General features: G+C 41.5%; 1 protein-coding gene across 4 annotated transcripts in view; it reads right to left on the reverse strand.

Moving 5' to 3' along the window:
* The window catches only part of DZIP1L (DAZ interacting zinc finger protein 1 like), a 52,089-nt gene that overhangs the window by 21,120 nt on the left and 17,881 nt on the right, over positions 1-13,088 (reverse strand). For all 4 annotated transcript variants that reach the window (XM_041734526.1, XM_041734527.1, XM_041734524.1 and 1 more), the window contains exons 4-6: positions 11,410-11,534; positions 10,549-10,710; positions 516-647 (exon numbers count right to left, since the gene is read on the reverse strand). In XM_041734526.1, coding sequence (XP_041590460.1) covers positions 516-647; positions 10,549-10,710; positions 11,410-11,534 — 419 coding nt within the window. The remainder of the gene's footprint in view (positions 1-515; positions 648-10,548; positions 10,711-11,409; positions 11,535-13,088) is intronic.

Below are 13,088 nucleotides of genomic sequence, written 5' to 3' on the forward strand. Positions count from 1 at the left end.
TTTTCAACTGGGTTGGACTCAAAATGAGGGTAAAGGTACCCAGTAAGGGGCATAACTGTATGTATTTTGAGAAGATCCCCGGTAAACCTGCTATTGCACCCCTGTATATCACCAGCCTCACCTGAGAACCCTAGGAATCCTACCCAGTGCTTTCACGTACTGGCAGAGGTCTGTAAATATAAAACTTGATACCTTTCAACATCTGTAAAACCATAGAGCAAAACCGAGAAACTTTGTTAAGAACAACATGCTTCGGATCCCTGGGTGGCTCAGCGGTTTAGCGCCTGCCTTTGGCCCAGGGTGCGATCTTGGAGTCCCAGGATCGACTCCCTTGTTGGGCTCCCGGAACAGAGCCTGCTTCTCCCTCCCCCTGTGTCTCTGCCTCTCCCTCTCTCTCTCTATGTCTATCATAAATAAACAAACAAATAAATAAATAATTAAATGAATGAATGAATTTTTTTAAAAAAGAACAACACGATTGGCTATGAGAGAAAAGGCAAGAGTTACTAGCTCACCTGAATGTCCATCTTCTCCTTCAGGGCCTGTATCTCCTGATTCTGCTTGACATTCACCTGAGACTCATCCAGAAGCAACTTGAGATTAGACTCCATCATACTCTGGGACTGGGACTGCATCATCTGCAGTTTCTGCAAAGCCAGGACACAGTTTTATTTAGATGAAGATCTAATCCTGATGTTGCCTTTTATACCTTGAGCAACGTCAGAAGGGCACACCTTAGCCCACCACAAACTCCAGCTTGTCCTCACTAGACATCTACATGGCTGCGCATACTCACACAAGTCTGCATTCTCCCCCACGAGGCTTCCCCTGAGAGCTCGTGCTTACACAGGAGAAGCAGGTTCCCGTGGACCAACAGAATTCAAGAGCAGAATTTCAACTATACTGAAATTCAGCTGTACCTGAAACCCGGAGCTCACCAGACAGCTGCCCCATTTCCTCCTCAGTCTCAAATAGGCTGAAGAGAATCAGACTCTTAGAGCCTTTGGGAGGGTCTCAGGCACTCTGGACCATTCCCTGAGGACTCCTGTCCGTCCTCCCACCAGAAAATGCTGGCTGTCACCAAGAAGACCTGGCTTCACATGGCTTGGAGTGGTGTCACCAATACCTAATGATTCCCGAGCTACTAGTATGTAATCTGAAAGAAAAGGCACAGAAAAGTGGATCCAAGAGAAGGGGCCTTTCCACCTATGGTTATTTTTTTTAATTTTTATTTATTTATGATAGTCACACAGAGAGCGAGAGGGAGGGAGGGAGGGGCAAAGACATAGGCAGAGGGAGAAGCAGGCTCCGTGCACCGGGAGCCCGATGTGGGATTCGATCCCGGGTCTCCAGGATCGTGCCCTGGGCCAAAGGCAGGCACCAAACCGCTGTGCCACCCAGGGATCCCACCTATGGTTATTTTTTTTAAACATATCACTGTTGTAGTCACAAAAGGAAATTAGCTCCATCTCTATCATCAAACAAAACTCATAAGCCCTGTTGGAAGCTTTAAAGAACTGCAAGTCCCTGAATTTAACTTGTTCTCATTCTGGCTAATCGTTAACTCCTCTCTACTGCTAGAGCAATATCAGGTGCAAATGTTAACCATTTCTAATGGAGTGTTTTTGTAGCGTCAAATGCTTTATCAAGGGTATGCACAACCCTCAGCTTCTGATGTGCCATTTCTGTCTTCACACCGATGCTCACAACAACCAGAGAGCTGGCTCTCTCGGCATAACAAACCTTCATGGCAATTTCCACTCAGCTAGGGACTCCTTTGGCAGCTGGATTTAGTGTACGTCTTATCTAAAGTTCTCTCTGCAGTCAGGTAAAGTAGCGAAAGTAAGCTCACGGACTTTTGCATCAAGAGGAAATTTTTGAGGAGAAACATCTTCGAAAAGTATTTCCCTCTCCTTGGCCCTCCTGACAGCAAGGGGAATCCTTTTTGTGTAATGAGACGGATGGTCTTACAGGGTTATTCACACTCATTGTCAATGAAATCTTATCTTTTTCTCCCCCAAATTAGGGGGAAAATAACAAAATAATTATCCAAGTACACTGAGAATTGTGTATTCAGTTTGGTTCCTATCATAAAAGTAAAATAATAAAATGTCACATGAGAGGAGATGGGGGAGACATACAAACACAAAAACAATATAAGCAATCCTATAGAGGAAAGACCAAAAAAAAAAAATTGATGTTCTAATTGAGGAAAATGGGATCTAAGTTAAAAAGAAACCATGGATGGTAAGAATTAGGTCCTCATTCACCAAAAGTTAGAATTTCTGAACCAAAGTAACCTTCTGACCTTTGATGAGGAAGTTTCCCAACAACAACTCCAAATGCACATCAAAACCTACCTCTCAAATGTCTAGTCAGCTACCACCACGTCAGGGGAGGAATGGGAGTTGGCAGGGGTGTAGGCAAGCTCAAGAATGATGAGCATGGAGCTGGGGCGGTAGGAGCATGAGCTCCATATGGTGGAGCAGCATCTTGTCTCCACCACATCATCCCTGACCACACTGCAGGAACATTTAGCCCCCACAGATGGGAGGGCTTGGGTCACTATAGATACATACACAAACACACACACACACACACACACACACACTCACATTCCTCATCTCAACTCCACAATCTTCCCCGTCCTTGGCTTCCCATCTCATATTGAGATGACAAGTCACCCAAGATTCCAAGCATATCCTATGATGATCTCCTCCTGGCAAAGTAGTCCAAGTGTTTCTTTAACAAAATACAGAATGATTGTGAGAAATGCTATTAGATGGTTCATTTTCAAAAACAAGAGAAGATTCTCTTTGATGTTAGAAGGACCAATAAGAGCAACAGACCTACACCTGTAGGCAAATTCTGGCTGCGGTTTCACCTGAAGCAGGGGTAGAGGGTCTCCAGACCTGGGCAGGGACTTTCTAACAAGACAGACTACTTTCCAGGTTGGGGACATTTTCAAGCTATGCTTGAGGGTTAGCAAGAATTGGATACAAGCCTCTAAGATCAAGGCAGAAAGGCTCTCTGTCCAGTGTGGCAACCCACAGAAGGACAGTCCAATAACTTGAGGCCATTCAGAAGTCATCAAATGATGTTTTTAGGTAAAAAGAAAAGGTGAAGAAAATATGGTCACATGCTGTTGCACGAGGAGAGAGAAAATGAGAACTGTTTCTAATTGCAAAAAGAAACTCTAGAAAAATACACAAGAGAGCAGTGAAAGTGATCAGCTGTGGGGTGGGTGCTGGGCAGGTATGGATGATGGAGATGGGCTGGAAATGAACCTTAATATATTTCAGTGCATTGTACTGAGTGTATCTTAATATATTTCTTCCACTTTGGGAATAAATTGAAATGTATTTCCCATTTTAAGACGTTTCAAATAAAATCAAACCATCAGATGGGAATTACTGGAAATGGAGGTGTCTATCACGCTCTAGCCTCTGATCTGAGCACTTTTCATCTTCTGAGCTTCCCGCAGGCAGCTCCTGGGGCTCTGGTTAATCGGCTTCCTCCTCAACTTGCTTTCTCCTTGGGGGCATTTTCATAGAAGCTGTTTTCTCATCCTGAGGCCTGCTGCTCTCTGTTCCCTGGTCTCCGTATCTGAGCCCTTCCATTTGACTCCCCCTGAATATAGCTGAAGTCCACAGCCACCCGGTTCTCTCCTGGTGGGGTCAAAGGGCCCAAACATGAAATGACCAGGCAATTCTTCTGAAGTTTCCAGGACAGCTCTCCTTGGAGGGCCTGAAGGGGTCCTTGCATAGGGGACCACAGAGAAGAGCAGATTTGGGGTTCAGAAGAGAAGCCTCAGCAGCCCCAATTCCTGGTCAGATAGGCTGCTGTCCAGGCAGCTGACTCCTTCCGAGTATTGACAGGGGCCAGCTGCCAGGAAAGCTATCAGCAACAAAATACCAACCAACCAGTTTGAGGAGGGTAGTGCTGGAGAATGGGGGTGCCATAGGATGAGACAAGGTCTCAGGAAACCAAGCTCCCCCCAGACCACCCAAGCCAAGCTACCTCTCGCTTCTGAGCTGCATGCTCTTTCTGCAGTTCCTTCATTTTTCTCTTCCATTCTGTTTTCTGAAAAAGATAACTGTTTGACAACTGGGCCTCTAGATATTAAAATATACTCTAAAGCTAAAGGAATTAAAAAGTATTGGCTCGTGATTCAGCAGAGCAGTGAAAAGAATAGAAAGCCCAAAGATAGGGAGGTGGGGGGAATGAAATCTTAGTCTGAAGGAAGACAGATTATTGACAAATGGAGTTCAAACAGGTGATTAACTGCCTGGGGAAAAAAAATATATATGATCTTGAATCTTATTTCGTATCTTAAGCCAAATAAGTTGTAGGGGCATTAAAGATTTAAACTTAAAAAACCGAAGTGACATGAGCAAGGTGGGGCAATGGAAGGTTCCAGCTCTCAAACCGCCCACAGGGGAGGATTCCTTTATGGGAGCCCAGGAATCCAGCAGAGAGTCTCTAGCACCTCAATGGAGCAAAAATAACCTGAGAATAGATTCATTCCAGAGAAGTTTCACTGGCCTACATCTGCTCTGCTCTCCCCAAGGTGGCACAGCTCAGTGCCAAGAGAGACTCTCTCAGCCTGCAATTTTCCCCACAGGGGAAAGTGAGAGTGAGGGAGCACCACTGCCCCAGCCTCCCAGGATGCTGCCCAGGAGGCCCAATTCTGTCCCTCTCAGAACTGAGGGAAAGGGCAGAGCTGAATCAGCCTGTGGTGCTGGCATAGCAGATCCAACTGGCTTGTCTGTGGACACGGGGAGGTGTAAGATGAGAAGTTCTTATATGCAACTGATATTAAGCTGTTATCAGCTTAAAATAGACCACTGTACTAGAAGATATTTTATGTAAGCCTCATAATAATCACAAAAAAACCTATAGCAGATATGCAGAAGATAAAGGAATCAAAGCATACCACTCTAAAATAAAATCATCCAATCAAAAAGGCAGGCAGCAAGAGAGGAGGAAAGGACAAAGCAACCACAAAACAATCTGAGAACAATTAACAAAATGGCAATAGGAAGTCCTTACCTACCAATAATTACTTTAAATTTAAATGGATTAAGTTCCCTAAGCCAAAGACAGAGTGAGTGAATGAATTTAAAAAAAAAAAAAAAAAAAAACAAGATCTGGCTATGTGCTGCCTGTTAAGAGACTCACTTTAAGAACACGCATAGTCTAAAACCAAAGCGATGGAAAAAGATATTTCATGCAAACGGTAACCAAGAGAACAGGGGTAGCTATACTTCCATTAGGTGACACATGCTTTAAGTAAAAAACTGTTACAAGAGACAAAGAAGGTCACTATATAATGATAAAGGGGTCAATTCATCAACGGAATACAATTATTAATACATACGCATCCAACATCAGAGCACCTATATATACATAAAGCAAATATTAATACAACTAAAGGGAGAAGTTGCAATACAGTAAGAGCATGGGGCTTCCATGGCCCCCTTTCAACAATAGATAGATCATCCAGACAGAAAACCAATAAGGGAACACTAGACTTGAATAGCACTATAGACCAAATGGACCAGACAGACATATATAGAACACTCTATCCAAAAGGAAAACCATCTATGGAATGGAGAAAATATTCTGCAAACCACATATCTGACAGGGGGTTCATATGCAAAATATAAGGAACTTATACAACTCCGTTAGAAAAAAAAAAATTAACGACCCAAATAGGCATTTCCCCAAAGTTGGCCTACAACATCATTAATCAGCACAGAAATATAAATCAAACCACAATGAGATATCACCTCACACCTGTCAAGATGGCTATTATTTTTTAAAAAACAAAATACAACAAGTGTTGGTCAGGATGTGAAGAAAAGGGAACCTTCATACCATGTTAGTGGCAATGTAAATTGGTATAGTCATTATAGAAAATAGCTATAGAGTGGAAGTGCCTCAAAAAATTCAGAACTGACTTACTCATTTTCCCCAAGTATCTCCCACATATAAAGGAGTTATACTTGTTAATAAACCTATTTACCTGCTGTTTAAAAAAAAGTAAGGGGTACCTGGTGGCTTAGGCAGTTAAGCATGACTCTTGATTTTGGCTCAGGTCATGATCTTGAGTCATGGGATTAGCCCCATATTGGGCTCCATGCTCAGCAGGAAGCCTGCTTCTCCCTCTCCCTCTGCTCCAACCCCTGCTCATATACTCTCTCTCTCTCTCTCTCTCTGTCTATCTCAAATAAATAAGATCTTTTAAAAGAATTAAAAATAAAACTACCATAAAATTTGACAATCCCACTTCTTAATATTGATCCAAAAAAACTGAAATCAGGATCTCAAAGAGATACTCACACACACCCCCCCCCGCCATGTTCCCTGCAGCATTATTCACAATAGCCAAAATATGGAAACCTAATAATCCATTGACAGATGAATGGATAAAGCAAACATGGCACATACATACACTGGAATGCTATTCAGCCTTAAAGAAGAAGGAAATCCTACATCAACATGAATGAACCACAAGGACATCACACTAAGTGAAATAAGTCAGACAAGAAAAACACTGTATGATCTCACTTATGTGTGGAATCTAAAATAATCAAACTCATAGAAACAGAGAATGGTGGTTGCCAGGGGTTAAGACGGGGAGAAAATGAAGAGGTTATGGCCAAAGGGAACAAGGTCTGTTATGCAAGATATATTGCATACTTAAAACTTGCTAGGAAGATAGATCTTATGTTGTGTTATTACCACATACACAATGAAAATAATAATAATAATAATAATAATAATAAGGATGGGAGGAAACTTTAGGAGGTGATGGCTATATATGACTGTGATCTGATGGTGGTGATGGTTTCAAGGGTAAATACTTAACCTCAAGCTCAGAGTTGTGCAAATCAAGTATGTACAACTTTTTACATGCCAGTCATAGCTCAGTAAAGAGCTATATATGAATGAAGGAATAAATAAGTAAATAAATAAATAAGGCCATAAAGGCAGTAAAAGAAAACACAAAAACATTTTCTTCTTAAACCTCAGGGTGGCCATAAACAAAAGATTGATAATTTGATCATTTGGACCACACAAACATGATTAATTTCATATGGCCTAACCACCATAAACAAAATTAAAGGAACAATGTGGGGAAATAACCCCAAGAATGAGAAAGGGTTGGGTTTAAGTTCCATATATTATACAAACTCTCTAATTGGTAAGGAAATCAATAGGAAATGAGGCAAAGGATGTAAACAGAGATCACAGGGGAAAAAATTAGCTTTTCTTACTGGGAAACTTGTAAAGTAGTTAGACCTTAAGCTCTTTCTTAGCAAATCTTAGCAGAAACAGAAGCACCGATGTAGTGATGGTGCCCATGGCCAGCCCTTCCTTGCCATGGAGTGATCAGCGTTGCAGACCATGTCTAGCTGGACTGTTGTAAGATTCATCCAGCAGTGACCAGAGCAGAAGAGCAGACTGTGCACAGCCTCTCCAACTCCATATCCAGCCTCAGAATGGGGCAGCATGAAATCGGCCAGGAGAAAAGTTACACCATGGAAAATGGCAATGGCTACAAATTAAATCCTTTTAGGTCCCAAGAGTGGTTTTTAAATATTTACCATCACCCACTTAGACCCACCCCAAACTCCTTCAAACCCAGGAGACTGTCACACTTCCTAACAGTTGTTTTCAACTGGGTTGGACTCAAAATGAGGGTAAAGGTACCCAGTAAGGGGCATAACTGTATGTATTTTGAGAAGATCCCCGGTAAACCTGCTATTGCACCCCTGTATATCACCAGCCTCACCTGAGACCCTAGGAATCCTACCCAGTGCTTCCACGTACTGGCAGAGGTCTGTAAATATAAAACTTGATACCTTTCAACATCTGTAAAACCATAGAGCAAAACCGAGAAACTTTGTTAAGAACAACATGCTTCGGATCCCTGGGTGGCTCAGCGGTTTAGCGCCTGCCTTTGGCCCAGGGTGCGATCTTGGAGTCCCAGGATCGAGTCCCGCGTCGGGCTCCTGGCATGGAGCCTGCTTCTCCCTCTGCCTGTGTCTCTGCCTCTCTCTCTCTCTGTCTATCATGAATGAATAAATAAATTCTTTAAAAAAAAAAAAAATCTACGAAAAGTATTTCCCTTCCTTGGCCCTCGTGGGACTGCCAGGGAATCCTTTTTGTGTAATGAGACGGGAGGTCTTACAGGGTTTTCCACTCATTGTCCATGAATCTTCTTTTTCTCCCCCAAATTAGGGGGAAAATACAAATAAATAATTATCAAAGTACATGAGAATTGTTATTCAGTTTGTTCCTTATGATAAAAAGTTAAAATAATACAACATGTACATGAGAGAGGAGATTGGGGGAGACATCTCCACACAAACAATATAAGCCATCCCTTAGAGATAAAGACAAAAAATCAAAATTTGATGTTCTTATTGAGGGAAATGGGATCTAAGTTATTAAAGAAACATGGATGTTAAGAATTAGGTCTCATTCAAAAAGTTAGAATTTCTGAACCAAAGTAACCTTCTGACCTTTGATGAGGTAGTTTCCCAACAACAACTCCAAATGCACATCAAAACCTACCTCTCAAATGTCTAGTCAGCTACCACCACGTCAGGGGAGGAATGGGAGTTGGCAGGGGTGTAGGCAAGCTCAAGAATGATGAGCATGGAGCTGGGGCGGTAGGAGCATGAGCTCCATATGGTGGAGCAGCATCTTGTCTTCACCATATCATCCCTGACCACACTGCAGGAACATTTAGCCCCCACAGATGGGAGGGCTTGGGTCACTATAGATACATACACACACATACACACTCACACTCCTCATCTCAACTCCACAGCCTTTCCTGTCCTTGGCTTCTCATCTCAGATTGAGATGACAAGTCACCCAAGATTCCAAGCATATCCTATGATGACCTCCTCCTGGCAAAGTGGTCCAAGTGTTTCTTTAACGAATTGCAGAATGATTGTGAGAAATGCTATTAGATGGTTCATTTTCAAAAACAAGAAAAGATTGTCTTTGATGTTAGAAGGACCAGTAAGAGCTAAATATATTCTGAAAGTATTTCTCCTCAGAACACTTTCCCTGGGGATCCCTGGGTGGCGCAGTGGTTTAGTGCCTGCCTTTGGCCCAGGGCGCGATCCTGGAGACCTGGGATAGAATCCCACATCGGGCTCCCAGTGCATGGAGCCTGCTTCTCCCTCGGCCTGTGTCTCTGCCTCTCTCTCTCTCTCTCTCTCTCTCTCTCTCTCTCTGTGACTATCATAAATAAATAAATAAATAAATTTAAAAAAAAAAAAGAACACTTTCCCTGACGTGATTTTAGTCATACAGGTTTATATGGGAAGCGAGGGTCCAGGGATAATGACCTTTAATAAGGTTTTCTTGGGGGCATCTGGGTGGCTCAGGAGTTGAGCATCTGCCTTTGGCTCAGGGCATGATCCCGAGGATCTGGGATGGAATCTTGCATTGGGCTCCCCACAGGGAGCCTGCTTCTCCCTCTACCTATGTCTCCGCTTCTCTCTGTCTCTCATGAATAAATAAAATCTTTAAAAAAAAAAAAATAAGGTTTTCCTAAACAAACTTACAGTATGCCCAGTAGAAGAGCAGGAGCTTTTCATTTAAAAAGCTAAGCTCAGGGATCCCTGGGTGGCGCAGCGGTTTGGCGCCTGCCTTTGGCCCAGGGCGCGATCCTGGAGACCCGGGATCGAATCCCACGTCGGGCTCCCGGTGCATGGAGCCTGCTACTCCCTCTGCCTGTGTCTCTGCCTCTCTCTCTCTCTCTCTGTGTGACTAAGCTCAAATCCCAGGTCTAGCTCTTAGTAGCCATGTGACCTTGAGCACGTTATGGGGCCTCAATGTCCTCTGCTGTAAAGGAGGCATGAGAATAGTTTTGTTTAAAGAACTTTAAAAAAGAAGTAAGTAAATGAAAAATGTACCTACTTTGAGGATGTTATGGTTGTTTTGTTGTTGTGAGAATTAAAAGTTAGTGTATATAAAGCACTACAGTACAGGGGAAAACAGTAAATACCTTTAGTAAATCTTACTATTACATGTGATCTCCACAGACCCCAACAGAGTGGCTGGCATGTAGGCAGTGTCAGCATATATTTGTTGAGAGAGAAGTGCATTCATTTAAATTTTGCCTCAAAATAAATAAAGAAATAAAGAAATAAAGAAATTTTGCCTCATATCTTATCCAGTGATGAAAGAAACTCCTTTGCAAAAATAAAGTCTAGGGAGTTTTTACTATATACCAAACAATGTGAAGTGCTCTCTACGTGCTAATTTAACCCTTTCAGCAATCTATCTTACAGAAAAGAAACTGAGGCACAGGAGGGTTAAGTAACTCGCCTATGGTCACACAGCCAAAATGTGCTAGAGCAGGGATTCAGCCCCTGGCATCAGCCTCTGGTATCCGGCCTAACAGTATATCAGCCCCCAATGGCAGATGGAATAAAACTAGAACAAACTAAGAAATAAATTTTAAGAATAAACAGATTTTTCAGCAAAAGAACTTTGAACGCCTTTTGTGTAAGTTACCTCTTCTAGCATAGAGTTATGGTTGGTAACACTTTTAAATTCATCCCATAATGATTTTTTAAACTTGTCTATTTCTTCATATAGGCTGGCCCGCTCCTTTTCTTTCCATTCATCAAATTTTTTCTTAGTTTCTATTTCCTTCTGATGGCTGACCTCTGCTTCCTGGAAAGAAAAGCAAGAACAATAGAATCATTAATTCCACATTACGGCAAATATTTACTGAGAAACTGCTAGGGCCTCTTGTATGGGCAAGTCATTATGGAGACCCAAAGCACAATCATCTCAGAGCTCCCACTGTTTGGACATGGAGTGGGACAAGTCTTATCCAAACTGTAAAGTCCCTTGAGGGTAGGGACCATGTCTTTTCTCTCTCTTTGTATTCTTGGCATAGTTGGTGCTCAATAAATGGGTGCTGAGGAAATGATTACATGAAGGATGGGGTGAGGCAAATTTACATATCTTCATTCTACAACTATCTACTAAGTACATCCTTGAGAGTGGACTTTGGAGTTTATCCAGTCTTTGTTCTTCAAAGCGCAAACTAGCTGGGTAGTGTAAGAAGTTAACATTCTGGTTTAAATGCCCTCACAGAGTGCTGAATAATGTAGGAAAATGCAATTCTCTGCTCTACTTGTGGCCAGACAGATCTGGAAAAATAACTGAATCTTCCTTCTCAGACAACCCAAGATCATTTGCCATATCCAGAAAGATGCTATCCTGGTGCTGGCTGACTCCCTGCTGCAGGCTAGTTTCCTGCTGCTGAAAACCAGCCTGACTTCTGGTCCTGTGGAATACAGGTGCCTCTTGGGTCTCCTGAGTAGTCCACGAGCAGTCTCCCCGGCGCTTCCTCTCCATGCCCACCTGCAGCTGTCGGCGCTTCTCTGCCTCCCTCTGGGCTTCCAGCTCCTCTTGAGTCTGTTTTAGCTTGTCCCGCAGTTCTTCCAACATGTCCTCCTCCAACAGCCACTCTGGCTTCTTCTGCTTCGCTGTGGGGTCCATACAAAGACAGGGTAACCAGTTTAAGTTAAAAAGTGAGTGGAGCAAGGTTCCTCATCTATGCGATGTGTCACACCTCTGGCTGAGACCAGCCATGCCACTTCCATTGGACATTGACTACAGGCAAGTGACATAACATCCCTGACCTTTAGTTTCCCCACATCAGAAAATGGAGATAACAACAGCACCTAACTCAGAGGGTTGTCGCGAGGGTGAAAGGTGATAGTGCAAAATGCTTAGCACAGTGCCTGGCATGACAACTCAATAAATGTGAACTATTATTATCACTTAAAATAACTATTTTGATGGTACCAACACACACAAATGTAAATGCGAGATTGGTAGGTAACAGAAGCATAATACCAAATAGCACGTACACAGTGATTATTAATACAAAGAACACATCTATGTACCTGGCAGCCATCAGAGAGGAGTTTAAAGGAGTGAAAATAATTGTAGTTTTAAGTTCACTTTGTTCAGAAACACAGTATAGTATTAAATTTCAAATGGAAAAAAAAAAGCAGCATGCATTATGAAGAAAATTTTAGCCAAGGTTACTTTAAAAGTATACTTTAACATTTCTAAGATTTAAAAAAAAAAAAGAATGAAGTATAAAAGAACATTCTAACTAAACCACATACTGATAAACCAAGAGTTACGGGTTAATTGAAAAGACGCCAATTGTACTTGAACATTTGTTACTTTTTAAAGTACCTGTAGTGCCTATTAGATAGATGGTACTGTTATTAAACCTCTAAACCTGTCTTTGAAAAAAAAGAAATGGTTTTCCTCAAACTGGATTTTTTTGAAACTAGCAATTTTTAAATCCAGTAGAAATTAATTTGGGTTAACAAAGTGATTTAAGATGATATGAAATCGGACAGCAGAGGGATCTGAAAAGCCAGCTGCCTGAGAATAAAAAGCTCATTAATTTAGCAAAAGTTGCCTTAAGAACATATTTTCCCTCTCCTTCAACACTTAACCTTAAGAAAAGAATAAGAAATATGCACAAAGATTTACATGCAAGAATGTTGATCATTATGTGATTTATAATAGGGAAATTGAAGTACAAAGTAATTTAATTGTGAAATAAATTAGGATAGCCACAGGATGGGATACTATTCAGCCATTAAAAGCCATGTTTCCCAAGATGACTGGATGACAATAGAAATGTGATATATTCCTAACTGAAGATAAGCAACAGTCAAAACTGCATACTATATGATTATATACATACACAGAAAAATAATAACAGAGAAAAACATCAAAATATGAACTGTGATTTTGACCGTGGTTTTTACCTTTTCTACCTTTCTGTATTTAATTTTTCCAGGTCAAAAGTATTTTTTTCCAATTTTTTTATTGTGGTAAAATACACATAACATAAAATTTAGCATCTTAACCATTTTTAAATGTATAGTTCGGTGGTATTAAATACATTAATAATTCATAATGTGCAATCATCACCACCATCCTCTTCCATAACTCTTTTCTTCTTATAAAACAAAAACTCAAAAAAAAATAAAAAAATAAAAATAAAATAA

Source organism: Vulpes lagopus, chromosome 19 (genome assembly GCF_018345385.1).
Source record: "Vulpes lagopus strain Blue_001 chromosome 19, ASM1834538v1, whole genome shotgun sequence".
In the NCBI taxonomy this organism is placed as follows: domain Eukaryota; kingdom Metazoa; phylum Chordata; class Mammalia; order Carnivora; family Canidae; genus Vulpes; species Vulpes lagopus.